At 46.7% G+C, this 14,640-nt stretch overlaps 1 protein-coding gene across 2 annotated transcripts in view; it reads right to left on the reverse strand.

The window, feature by feature from the left end:
• The window catches only part of LOC138656347 (gastrula zinc finger protein XlCGF66.1-like), a 73,757-nt gene that overhangs the window by 7,416 nt on the left and 51,701 nt on the right, over nucleotides 1-14,640 (reverse strand). Inside the window, exons 2-4 of one of the 2 annotated variants that reach the window (XM_069743699.1) lie at nucleotides 13,728-13,877; nucleotides 7,744-7,920; nucleotides 7,539-7,662 (exon numbers count right to left, since the gene is read on the reverse strand). In XM_069743699.1, coding sequence (XP_069599800.1) covers nucleotides 7,539-7,662; nucleotides 7,744-7,920; nucleotides 13,728-13,805 — 379 coding nt within the window. In that variant the 5' untranslated portion in view covers nucleotides 13,806-13,877. Of the gene's footprint in view, nucleotides 1-7,538; nucleotides 7,921-13,727; nucleotides 13,878-14,640 lie in introns of both variants that reach the window. The other variant, XM_069743698.1, reaches the window with a different exon arrangement.

Genomic DNA, 14,640 nt, shown 5'->3' on the forward strand with positions numbered 1-14,640 from the left:
TATGACCCAGAGCCTGAAAAAAAATCCTCAACCGTCTGAAGAGACAGAGTCACACGGAATACAAAATGCCCAGGCGATCCCCACCCATTGCTCCTCGGTACCTGAGTAGTGATTATGTAATATAAAATAAAGTTTACAGGTTTCCCTGAAAACAACAAACATCCCAACTCCTAGAGAACCTATCTGGCAATGTGATCTTGGGCTCAACTAAGGGTTGCCCGAGAGCCCTAAGCCTGAAGTGTTAGGGGTTGCCAAACAACTGGGCGCAAGTCTGCCAAGCTGAGTGGCTGCACTTAACCTGTCAGAGCAGCCGCCGGATCCATGATGGATCAAAAAAGTTATGGGCCAGTGTTAATGTCACGAAATACCTTGTGACTGTGGGCGCTAACCAGGTCCCTAAAAATAGGGGAGCTCTAGACTATCCCTGTTTCCTTGGATTACTTTTGAAGAATGAGACACCTGGTTCACGTGCTTTGCTGTGCTCCTATATCAACCCTTATCTGTTCCCTCCCCCACCCAGGAAGGTGAGAAGCCAAAGTGTATAGGAGAACACTAACCAGACAAACAAGGGAAGACGGACAGAGATAAATGAAAATAAGAATCTTATAAAATACACTCATTAAACAACAGAGTGGAACACACGGGAGTAAAAGGAAGGAGAAACCAAGTAGGAGAGGATGAGGATGTGCACACAAAAAAAACTGAGCAACAATAACAAATCTCCAAACAAGAACTACACCTCCAACTCCAAACCAGGCAGTGAGAGCTAGCACTGACAATTCCAAAGGTGATCATGTATAGTAGAGGGGAGTGGCAAACATTAAAGAGCTGACAGATTGACCCTTGCACTGCCAGCAAGGAAAAAACCTGCACCATTTAATAAGATGGTGAAGTACTTCTAGTACCAGTAGAGGGTGAAACGTACGTCTTTATAGGATCTAGAATGCTACAAAGGCCCATACAGGGCTCATGGATTCTGTTATTGTGGATATACAGTATGTACTGGATTTATCATATCTGGACTTGGCTTCAGGACACACATTACAATGTACGGCACTGTATATGACACATAATCAGTGTCTGGCCCACGAAGAACCATCTCCAGAACCCCACTTTTCAACTACGTGCAAATGTGACATTATCCTTAATCACAAATTTGTATAACAATGAACTGGGTAGATTGTTCAATTAATAAGATGCTGCCTGTGTCCGTACATAATGATTCAATTATAAAGTGTCAAGTGCTGCTTATATAAGAGGGTGGTGACCCATTCGTGCACGTGGGCCCACCGGAGGAGCCAGTCCAAGCCTGCATATAATTTATGATGTCCTTTAGGAGCTGTTAGTGCACTTCGGTGTATGCTGAGTTCGGTAGAAGAAGCTGTCGACCAGATGATCATTTATCCGACAACTATGAGGCTTTACAATGCATGGAGGAAGAGTGGAATTGTAATGTACAAAGAACAAATGGCTTTTCTTATCTAAAATTGACATCGTATTCGCTTATCTTAATAAAACTCATGCTGGAATAAAATGCAAAAAGGAGCATACAAATTTGCAACAATGTACTCGGCAAGCTGTGACTGCCTTTCTCGGTACATTATCTACCTTACCCTACATAAAAAGAATATTCCAAATAGAAAATGTTTGGCCATTTCCACAGAAAGATTTGGTTTCCGTAAGTTTTTCATGTGTAGGAGGCCCCACTAACGCTCATTAGAGCAGTCTATACTTCAAAATGTATTCACTATCGTTTGGACAACTTTTCTCAGGAGCTTTCAGATTTTAGGAAAAGAGGCGTTCTTGAAAAATGTGCAACTGTTTCCATAGTTTTTTCACCCCTACATACAGTTCTTATTTCTCTTTCAATCCCAGATAAATGCTGCTATAAAACAACAGCAGACATTAACCCCTTAGCGACCGCCGATACGCCTTTTAACGGCGGCCGCTAAGGGTACTTAAACCACAGCGCCGTTAATTAACGGTGCTGTGGAAAAAGTAAATAGCGCCCCCCAGAGTCGGATTTTCTCCGGGGTCTCAGCTGCCGGGGGTAGCCGAGACCCCAGAGAACATGATTCGGGGGGTTTTTAACCCACCCCGCATTTGCGATCGCCGGTAATTAACCGTTTACCGGCGATCGCAAAAGAAAACGCGATCTCTTTTTAATTTCTCTATCCTACGATGTGATCGCACATCGGAGGATAGAGAAAAGGGGTCCCAGGTAGCCCCCCAATACTTACCTATCTCTCCCGATGCTCCTCGTGGCTCCCGGTGGGCGCCGCCATCTTGAAAATGGGCGCATGCGCAGTGCGCCCGCCGGCCCCGCGAGAATCTTTGGGGTCTCGGCTCCGGGGGTAGCCGAGACCCCAAAGAGCATGATCGGGGGTCGGTTTTAGCGACCCCTGTTTTGCAATCGCCGGTAATTAACTGTTTACCGGCGACCGCAAAAAAAAAAAAAAAAAAAGCTAAGTGTAATTCTCTGTCCTCTGATGTGATCGCACATCAGAGGACAGAGAAATAGGGGGATTCGGGGACCCTGCCATACTCACCTGTGTCCCTGGATCCTCCTGCTGCTCCTCCTGGCCGCCGGCATCTTCTGGGCAAAAGAAAATGGCGGGCGCATGTGCAGTGCGCCCGCCATCTGTCTCCATCTGCCGGCCGGCAGGAGAAGAGCAGTTGGGGCTAAAATTAGGGTTAGGGGTAGGGTTAGGGGTAGGGCTAGGGTTAGGGGTAGGGTTAAGGCTAGGGTTAGGGCTAAATTTAGGGTTAGGGTTGGGGCTAAATTTAGAGTTAGGGTTGGCGCTAAATTTAGGGTTAGGCTTCTTTCACACGTCGGTACGGGGCCGTCGCAATGCATCGGCTCGACATACCGACGCACGTTGTGAAAATTGTGCACAACGTGGGCAGCGGATGTAGTTTTTCAACGCATCCGCTGCCCAATCTATGTCCTGGGGAGGAGGGGGCGGAGTTACGGCCACGCATGTGTGGTCAGAAATGGCGGATGCGACATACAAAAAAACGTTACAATGAATGTTTTTTTGTGCTGACGGTCCGCCAAAACACTGATCCAGTGCACTACGGACGCGACGTGTGGCCATCCGTCACGATCCGTCGGCAATACAAGTCTATGGGCAAAAAACACATCCTGCGGGCACATTTGCAGGATCTGTTTCTTGTCCAAAATGACGGATTGCGACGGATGCCAAACGACGCAAGTGTGAAAGTAGCTTTAGGGTTAGGGTTGGGGCTAAAGTTAGGGTTAGAGTTGGGATTAGGGTTAGGGTTTGGATTAGGGTTGGTATTAGGGTTAGGGTTGGCATTAGGGTTACGCTTGGGATTAGGGTTAGGTTTGGGATTAGGGTTAAGGTTAGGGTTGTGATTAGGGGTGTATTGGGATTAGGGTTAGGTTTGAGGTTAGTGTTGAGATTAGGATTAGGGGTGTGTTGGATTTAGGGTTTTGATTAGGGTTATGGTTAGGGTTGACATTAGGGTTGTTTTGGGGTAAGGGTTGGGATTATCGTTAGGGTTAGTGATTAGGATTATGGATCGGGTTGGGATTAGGGTTAGGGGTGTGTTGGAGTTGGGTTGGAGCTAGAATTGGGGGGTTTCCACTGTTTAGGTACATCAGGGGGTCTCCAAACACGACAGCCAATTTTGCGCTCAAAAAGTCAAATGGTGCTCCCTCCCTTCTAAGCTCTGCCGTGCGCCCAAACAGTGGGTTACCCCCACATATTTGGCATCAGCATACTCGGGATACATTGGATAACAACTTCTGGGGTCCAATTTCTCTTGTTACCCTTGTGAAAATAAAAACTTGGGGGCTACAAAATCCTTTTTGTGGAAAAATATATATATATATTTTTTTTATGACTCTGCATTATAAACTTCTGTGAAGCACTTGGGCATTCAAAGTTCTCACCACACATCTATATAAGTTCCATGGGGGGTCTAGTTTCCAAAATGGGGTCACTTGTGGGGGATTTCTACTGTTTAGGCACATCAGGGGCTCTCCAAACGCGACATGGCGTCCAATCTCAATTCCAGCCAATTCTACATTGAAAAAGTAAAACGGCACTCCTTCTCTTCCAAGCTCTGCGGTGCGCCCAAACAGTGGTTTACCCCCACATATTGGGTATCAGCGTACTCAGGAGAAATTGCACAACAACTTTTCTGGTCTAATTTCTCCTGTTACCCTTGTGAAAATAAAAATTTGTGGGCAAAAAGATCATTTTTGTAGAAAAAATGCGATTTTTTTTTTTTCACGGCTCTACATTATAAACTTCTGTGAAGCACATGGGGGTTCAAAGTGCTCACCACACATCTAGATAAGTTCCTTAAGGGGTCTAGTTTCCAAAATGGGGTCACTTGTGGGGGGTTTCTACTGTTTAGGCACATCAGGGGCTCTCCAAACGCGACATGGCGTCCAATCTCAATTCCAGCCAATTCTACATTGAAAAAGTAAAACGGCGCTCCTTCACTTCCAAGCTCTGCGGTGCGCCCAAACAGTGGTTTACCCTCACATATGGGGTATCGAGAAATCGCACAACAACTTTTGTGGTCTAATTTCTCCTGTTACCCTTGTGAAAATAAGAATTTGTGGGCGAAAAGATCATTTTTGTGTAAACAAAAGCGATTTTTTATTTTCACGGCTCTACGTTATAAACTTCTGTGAATCACTTGGGGGTTCAAAGTGCTCACCACACATCTAGATAAGTTCCTTAAGGGGTCTAGTTTCCAAAATGGTGTCACTTGTGGGGGGTTTCCACTGTTTAGGCACATCATGGGGCTCTGCAAACGCAACATGGCGTCCAATCTCAATTCCAGCCAATTCTGCATTGAAAAAGTCAAACGGCGCTCCTTCACTTCTAAGTTCTGCGGTGCGCCCAAAAAGTGGTTTACTCCCACATATGGGGTATTGGCGTATTCAGGAGAAATTGCATAACAAAATTTATGGTTACATTTCTGTTTTTACACTTGTGAAAATAAAAAAAATGGTTCTGAATTAAGATGTTTGCAAAAAAAAGTTAAATGTTCATTTTTTCCTTCCACATTGTTTCAGTTCCTGTGAAGCACGTAAAGGGTTAATAAACTTCTTGAATGTCGTTTTGAGAACCTTGAGGGGTGTAGTTTTTAGAATGGTGCCACACTTCATTATTTTCTATCATATAGACCCCTCAAAATGACTTCAAATGAGATGTGGTCCCTAACAAAAAAATGGTGTTGTAAAAATGAGAAATTGCTGGTCAACTTTTAACCCTTATAACTCCCTAACAAAAAAAAATTTTGTTTCCAAAATTGTGCTGATGTAAAGTAGACATGTGGGAAATGTTATTTATTAACTATTTTTCGTGACATATCTCTCTGATTTAAGGGCATAAAAATACAAAGTTTGAAAATTGCAAAATTTTAAAAATGTTCGCCATATTTCCGTTTTTTTCATAAATAATCGCAAGTAATATCGAAGACATGTTACCACTAACATGAAGTACAATATGTCACGAAAAAACAATCTCAGAATCAGCGGGATCCATTGAAGCGTTCCAGAGTTATAACCTCATAAAGTGACAGTGGTCAGAATTGCAAAAATTGGCCCGGTCATTAAGTACCAAATTGGCTCTGTCACTAAGGGGTTAAACAGTTCTTGTATCTTTCACATCCACATTCTGGCTGTATTTTGCAACCATATTTAATTTGTATTTTGTCTGAATATATAACTAAAAATTAACAGAACACAAACACTAAAGAGCTGGCGACGGAGAAGAATATCCGACTTCTCTTTTTATCCCGCGGTCACCACTCACCTGGGCGGTGATCTGTAGGGGTCTCGTCTTTACACCGCTGACCGCCCCTCACATTAGGGGTCTCCTCTTTACACCGCTGATCGCCCCTCATATTAGGGGTCTCCTCTTTACACCACTGATCGCCCCTCATATAAGGGGTCTCCTCTTTACACCGCTGATCGTCCCTCATATTAGGGGTCTCCTCTTTACACCGCTGATCGCCCCTCACATTAGGGGTCTCCTCTTTACACCGCTGATCGTCCCTCACATTAGGGGTCTCCTCTTTACACCGCTGATCGCCCCTCACATTAGGGGTCTCCTCTTTACACCGCTGATCGCCCCTCACATTAGGGGTCTCCTCTTTACACCGCTGATCGCCCCTCACATTAGGGGTCTCCTCTTTACACCGCTGATCGTCCCTCACATTAGGGGTCTCCTCTTTACACCGCTGATCGTCCCTCACATTAGGGGTCTCCTCTTTACACCGCTGATCGCCCCTCATATTAGGGTTCTCCTCTTTACACCGCTGATCGTCCCTCATATTAGGGGTCTCCTCTTTACACCGCTGATCGTCCCTCATATTAGGGGTCTCCTCTTTACACCGCTGATCGTCCCTCATATTAGGGGTCTCCTCTTTACACCGCTGATCGTCCCTCACATTAGGGGTCTCCTCTTTACACCGCTGATCGCCCCTCACATTAGGGGTCTCCTCTTTACACCGCTGATCGCCCCTCACATTAGGGGTCTCCTCTTTACACCGCTGATCGCCCCTCACATTAGGGGTCTCCTCTTTACACCGCTGATCGCCCCTCACATTAGGGGTCTCCTCTTTACACCGCTGATCGCCCCTCACATTAGGGGTCTCCTCTTTACACCGCTGATCGTCCCTCACATTAGGGGTCTCCTCTTTACACCGCTGATCGCCCCTCACATTAGGGGTCTCCTCTTTACACCGCTGATCGCCCCTCACATTAGGGGTCTCCTCTTTACACCGCTGATCGCCCCTCACATTAGGGGTCTCCTCTTTACACCGCTGATCGCCCCTCATATTAGGGGTCTCCTCTTTACACCGCTGATCGCCCCTCACATTAGGGGTCTCCTCTTCACACCGCTGATCGCCCCTCATATTAGGGGTCTCCTCTTTACACCGCTGATCGCCCCTCATATTAGGGGTCTCCTCTTTACACCGCTGATCGCCCCTCACATTAGGGGTCTCCTCTTCACACCGCTGATCGTCCCTCATATTAGGGGTCTCCTCTTTACACCGCTGATCGCCCTTCACATTAGGGGTCTCCTCTTCACACCGCTGATCGCCCCTCATATTAGGGGTCTCCTCTTTACACCGCTGATCGCCCCTCACATTAGGGGTCTCCTCTTTACACCGCTGATCGCCCCTCACATTAGGGGTCTCCTCTTCACACCGCTGATCGCCCCTCATATTAGGGGTCTCCTCTTTACACCGCTGATCGCCCCTCACATTAGGGGTCTCCTCTTCACACCGCTGATTGCCCCTCATATTAGGGGTCTCCTCTTTACACCGCTGATTGCCCCACACATTTCTCTTTGGACCATTAATATTGTTCAGATCTTTTTCCGGATCCAAAATCTGCAAAACAAATATTGTAAAAGTCCCCGATGATCGGAGAAGTCCCTGGGGTTGTCCTTTTACTGGAGAGAACTGAGGAGACACAGACGGGACTGACATCGTTATTACATACAGAGAATTATAGGCCGTGTGTATTTAGTCCTGACTATTACCTGGTGATGTGCGGGGCCGGTGCTCCTCCATCATCACCTCCTGGTACCGATCCTTGGGTCCTTCTAGATACTCCCATTCCTCCATGGAGAAATAGACGGTGACGTCCTGACACCTTATAGGAACCTGACACACAATGATACCGTCATCACCCAGAATCCTCCAGTGCTGTCCTGTATAATGTCCCAGCATTCCCAGCAGCGTCACCTCTCCAGTCAGCAGCTCAATCATCTTGTTGGCGAGTTCTAGGATCTTCTGGTCATTGATCTCCTCATGTATCTGGGAGTGAGGTGGAGGCTCCAGGATTGGGCTCAGGGTTCCTCCCCGTCCTTCAGACACAGGGGCCTGACAGCGATCACTAGAGATCTTCACTACTATGTAATCCTGAGTGTGGAGACATTAATAATATCACTACAGACATCTCCAGAGTCCATCACCTCTCCGGTCATATCCCCTGTTATTCCCATAGATAATGAGGTCATGTGATGACATCAGAGCCTCTCTCCTCTCCGGTCATATCCTGTTATTCCCATAGATAATGAGATCATGTGATGACATCAGAACCTCTCACCTCTCCGGTCACATCCCCTGTTATTCCCATAGATAATGAGGTCATGTGATGACATCAGAGCCTCTCACCTCTCCAGTCATATCCCCTGTTATTCCCATAAATAATGAGGTCATGTGATGACATCAGAGCCTCTCTCCTCTCCGGTCATATCCTGTTATTCCCATAGATAATGAGGTCATGTGATGACATCAGAACCTCTCACCTCTCCGGTCATATCCCCTGTTATTCCCGTAGATAATGAGGTCATGTGATAGACTCAGTCTGCTGAAAATCATCTTTTAACTTCCATCTTTTAAATTACATCTTTTTAATTATGATTCTGAATTAGACTGAATTCTAGAATGCATTTGGCTACTCATCACTACTACAATATTATCATCATCTGCACCATCTAATCGAGCTGTTCTCCTCTTCCCACAGGTATGCACTGACTTTACCCAGCTCTCCCTGGCTCCAGAATATCTCTGTATACTGCATTGATTTTCCATGGTATGCACTGACTTTACCCAGCTCTCCCTGGCTCCAGAATATCTCTGTATACTGCATTGATTTTCCATGGTATGCACTGACTTTACCCAGCTCTCCCTGGCTCCAGAATATCTCTGTATACTGCATTGATTTTCCATGGTATGCACTGACTTTACCCAGCTCTCCCTGGCTCCAGAATATCTCTGTATACTGCATTGATTTTCCATGGTATGCACTGACTTTACCCAGCTCTCCCTGGCTCCAGAATATCTCTGTATACTGCATTGATTTTCCATGGTATGCACTGACTTTACCCAGCTCTCCCTGGCTTCTGAATGTCTCTGTATATTGCACTGACTTTTCTATGCTTCCCCTGGACCTGAGTGTCTTGGTGCAGCACATATAATCCTTTTAGTATGCTTTCTTACCTATGAGCTTGTTTCCATGACCTGTTTTCATGTATCCCATTGTGTGATCCTGGCATCTCTTTGAGTGGTCAGTCTTACCCCTCCCTCACTTTATGACCTTTGCTTAACTCTCTACATCTGGTCTCCCATACCCAGCCACCCCCTCATTCACACCTGATTGCCCTTAACTGGGGATATATTCACATGCAGGAGTCTGCTATAGACTCAGTCTGCTGCAAATCATCTTTTAAATTACATCTTTTTAATTATGATTCTGAATTAGACTGAATTGGACTGGAATTGACTGGAAGGTAACAGAACACCAACCACTACAATGTTTCGGTTTCTTTTCTCTTTCACCCCAATACTACTTTCCTTCTTACAATCTCCTGCAATCCCTCCTCCTAGTAAGGAACTAGTCATTTCTTCCTCCATACTCCCCAGCCATCTCACCTTCCCCTCAGAACTGTTCCTCCACATACAATCCTTTTTATCCAGACACACACGGCCAATCATGTCCTATCCTGCTCCCACCTTCTAATGATCTGTCTGTTACTCCTCATTGCTGGTGACATATCCCGGCCCTCCCCAATTCATCCCCACACTCGTTTCTAACCCCCTGCCACGATCCTCCGCACGTTTTCCCAACCACGACAACCTCATACCCATTCATCCAGCCCCCACTCCCCCGCTCCCCCTACTTGGAGCACTATGGAACGCACGCTCCATCTGCAACAAACTGCCATTTATCCATGACCTCTTCATCACCAACAAACTCTCCTTCCTCGGCCTCACTGAAACCTGGCTCACCCCCTCTGACTCGGCCTCTCCAGCTGCGCTCTCCTATGGCGGATTCCACCTCTCTCACACCCCTCGCCCCAGCAACAAACGCGGTGGAGGAGTTGGCTTGCTCCTGTCCGACACCTGCTCCTTTACTCCAATCCCGCTACCACCCTCCGCTACTCTTCCCTCGTTTGAGGTGCACTCTGTCCGCATCTATTCCCCCTCCAACCTCCAGCTGGCTGTCATCTACCGCCCCCCAGAACTAGCCATCTCCACCTTTCTCGACCACTTCACCACCTGGCTACTTCATTTCCTCTCTGTTGACATCCCCACTATCATCATGGGTGATTTCAATGTCCCCATTGACACTTTCACCTCAGCTACCTCTAAACTTTTATCACTGACTGCCTCCTTTGGCCTCACTCAATGGTCCTCTGAGGCCACTCACAAAGATGGCCACACGCTGGACCTCATCTTCACCCGCCTCTGCTCCCTTACTAACCTCACTAACACACCCCTCCCCCTGTCTGACCACAACCTACTGACATTCTCGTCCCTCTCCTCTCCTAGTGTGCAACCCCCACTCCACAAACTCACTCACCCTCGCAGAAATCTCAAACATCTCAACTTACAATCACTCTCTGAGTCCCTTCTCCCTCTCACAGACATAGCCTCCCTTCATGACACAGATGCTGCTGCCACTTTTTATAACACCACAATAACAACAACACTCGATTCGGCCACCCCACTCATGCATAGTAAAACTCGTACAATTAACAGGCAGCCCTGGCTGACCAGCCTGACCAAAGAATTGAGACGGGCTTCCAGGATTGCTGAGCGGAGATGGAAGCGATCCCACTCTGCCGACCACTTCACTGCATACAAGCAGTCCCTCGCCAGCTTCAAGTCTGCGCTCACTGCCGCAAAACAAACTTACTTCTCATCCCTCATATCCTCCCTGTCCCACAACCCTAAACAGCTTTTCAACACTTTCAATTCTCTACTCCGTCCCCCCGCACCTCCTCCCTCCCCCCTCATTTCTGCTGATGACTTCGCCTCTTTCTTTAAACAGAAGATCGACACGATCAGAGAAAGCTTTGGCCCACAGCTCCCACTGCCCCTCTTAGCTGCTCAACCCTGCTCCTCCAAAACCAGCTTCTCCACCATGACAGAAGATCAGCTCTCCACCCTCCTGTCAAGATCACACCTCACCACCTGCACGCTTGACCCGCTCCCATCCCACCTCATCCCTAACCTTTCCACGGTCTTCATCCCAACCCTAACACACCTCTTCAACCTCTCACTCACAACAGGTGTCTTTCCCTCATCCTTCAAGCATGCCAAGATCACACCCATCCTCAAAAAGCCCTCCCTCGACCCATCCTCTGTGTCTAGCTATCGCCCAATATCTCTTCTCCCTTATGCCTCCAAATTGCTGGAGCAACACGTCCATCTTGAACTGTCCTCCCACTTCTCCTCCTGCTCCCTCTTTGATCGGTTACAATCAGGCTTCCGTTCCCATCACTCAACTGAAACTGCCCTAACTAAAGTCACCAATGACCTACTAACTGCCAGGAGCAAGCGACACTACTCTGTCCTCCTTCTCCTGGACTTGTCTTCTGCCTTTGACACTGTAGACCACTCCCTTTTGCTACAAATCCTCTCATCCCTTGGCATCACAGACTTGGCCCTTTCCTGGATCTCGTCATATCTGACAGACCGAACATTCAGTGTCTCCCTCCCCCACACCACCTCCTCACTTCGCCCCTTGTCAGTCGGTGTTCCTCAAGGCTCTGTTCTAGGACCCCTACTCTTCTCCATCTACACTTTCGGCCTGGGACAGCTCATAGAATCCCACGGTATGCAGTACCATCTCTACGCTGACGACACGCAGATCTACCTCTCCGGACATGACCTCTCCTCCTTGCTTACCAAAATCCCGCACTGTCTGTCTGCCATTTCAGCCTTCTTTTCTGCTCGCTTTCTACAACTGAACATGGACAAAACAGAATTCATCATCTTTCCCCCATCTCACTCTACCCCTCCACCAGACCTATCCATCAATGTCAATGGCTGCTCACTATCCCCAGTCCCACACGCCCGGTGCCTCGGGGTGATCCTCGACTCTGCCCTCTCTTTCAAGCCACATATCCAAGCCCTTGCCTCCTCCTGTCGTCTCAAACTCAAAAATATTTCCCGGATCCGTGCTTTCCTTGACCGCAACACTGCAAAAACGCTAGTGCATGCCCTTATCATCTCCCGCCTCGACTACTGCAACCTCCTACTCTCTGGACTCCCCTCTAGCACTCTGGCACCACTCCAATCCATCCTACACTCTGCTGCCCGACTAATCCACCTGTCCCCCCGCTATTCCCCAGCCTCTCCCCTGTGTCAAGCCCTTCACTGGCTTCCTATCGCCCAGAGACTCCAGTTCAAAACCCTCACACTGACATACAAAGCCATCCACAACCTGTCTCCTCCATACATCTGTGACATGGTCTCCCGGTACCTACCTACACGCGACCTCCGATCCTCCCAAGACCTCCTTCTCTACTCCCCTCTCATCTCTTCTTCCCATAACCGCATCCAAGACTTCTCCCGTGCTTCCCCCATACTCTGGAACTCTCTACCCCAACACATCAGACTTGCGCCTACCATAGAAACCTTCAAAAAGAACCTGAAGACTCATCTCTTCCGACAAGCCTACAGCCTGCAGTGATCCTCAACCTACTGAACAGCCGCACAGCCAGCTCTTCCCTCTCCTAGTGTATCCTCACCCACCCCCTGCAGACTGTGAGCCCTCGCGGGCAGGGTCCTCCCTCCTTATGTACTCGTGTGCCTTGTTATCTGCTCATGTTTAATGTATTTGTCTATATTTGCCCCGTATTCACATGTAAAGCGCCATGGAATAAATGGCGCTATAAAAATGTATAATAATAATAATAATGTGATGACATCAGAGCCTCTCACCTCTCCGGTCATATCCCGTTATTCCCATAGATAATGAGGTCATGTGATGACATCAGAACCTCTCTCCTCTCCGGTCATATCCTGTTATTCCCATAGATAATGAGGTCATGTGATGACATCAGAACCTTTCACCTCTCCGGTCATATCCCCTGTTATTCCCGTAGATAATGAGCTCATGTGATGATATCAGAGCCTCTCACCTCTCCGGTCATATCCCGTTATTCCCATAGATAATGAGGTCATGTGATGACATCAGAGCCTCTCACCTCTCCGGTCATATCCCGTTATTCCCGTAGATAATGAGCTCATGTGATGATATCAGAGCCTCTCACCTCTCCGGTCATATCCCGTTATTCCCGTAGATAATGAGCTCATGTGATGATATCAGAGCCTCTCACCTCTCCGGTCATATCCCGTTATTCCCATAGATAATGAGGTCATGTGATGACATCAGAGCCTCTCACCTCTCCGGTCATATCCCGTTATTCCCATAGATAATGAGGTCATGTGATGACATCAGAACCTCTCACCTCTCCGGTCATATCCCGTTATTCCCATAGATAATGAGGTCATGTGATGACATCAGAGCCTCTCACCTCTCCGGTCATATCCCGTTATTCCCATAGATAATGAGGTCATGTGATGACATCAGAGCCTCTCATCTCTCCGGTCATATCCCGTTATTCCCATAGATAATGAGGTCATGTGATGACATCAGAACCTCTCACCTCTCCGGTCATATCCCGTTATTCCCATAGATAATGAGGTCATGTGATGACATCAGAGCCTCTCACCTCTCCGGTCATATCCCGTTATTCCCATAGATAATGAGGTCATGTGATGACATCAGAGCCTCTCTCCTCTCCGGTCATATCCTGTTATTCCCATAGATAATGAGGTCATGCGATGACATCAGAACCTCTCACCTCTCCGGTCATATCCTGTTATTCCCATAGATAATGAGGTCATGTGATGACACCAGAGCCTCTCACCTCTCCAGTAAGATGGAAGATTATCTCCAGGGTGAGGTTTATTATCCTCTCCTCCATCTTCTTCTTCTCTCTATCCATCCTTGGTGGGTGAACCAGTAAAATTATTTGACATTAAAAGAACTAACGGACAGGATTATTCAGTGCAAGACCCTGAGTAGAAAAAAAGATGAACCAATATAAAAACATACCGAAAATCTTATGGAAAAATTACAATTACTGGAGATAATCCGATGCTGAAGTTGGTTTCTTATTTGGCAATTTCTTTTCTTTCTTTACCCCTTCATGACCCAGCCTATTTTGACCTTAATGACCTGGCCGTCTTTTATAATTCTGACCACTGTCCCTTTATGAGGTAATAACTCAGGAACGCTTCAACGAATCCTAGCAGTTCTGAGATTGTTTTTTGTGACATATTGGGCTTCATGTTAGTGGTAAATTTAGGTCGATAATTTTTGCGTTTATTCGTGAAAAAAATGGAAATTTGGCTACAATTTTGAAAATTTTGCAATTTTCAAATTTTGAATTTTTATTCTGTTAAACGAGAGAGTTATGTGACACAAAATAGTTAATAAATAACATTACCCACATGTCTACTTTACATCAGCACAATTTTGGAACCAAATTTTTTTTTTGCTTGGAAGTTATAAGGGTTAAAATTTGACCAGCGATTTCTCATTTTTACAGCAAAATTTACAAAACCATCAGTTTGAGGGGTCTATATGGCTGAAAATACCCAAAAGTGACACCATTCTAAAAACTGCACCCCTCAAGGTGCTCAAAACCACATTCAAGAAGTTTATTAACCCTTCAGGTGCTTCACAGCAGCAGAAGCAACATGGAAGGAAAAAATGAACATTTAACTTTTTAGTCACAAAAATTATGTTTTAGCAACAATTTTTTTATTTTCCCAAGG

The sequence above is a fragment of the Ranitomeya imitator genome, unplaced genomic scaffold, assembly GCF_032444005.1.
Source record: "Ranitomeya imitator isolate aRanImi1 unplaced genomic scaffold, aRanImi1.pri SCAFFOLD_395, whole genome shotgun sequence".
In the NCBI taxonomy this organism is placed as follows: Eukaryota; Metazoa; Chordata; class Amphibia; order Anura; family Dendrobatidae; genus Ranitomeya; species Ranitomeya imitator.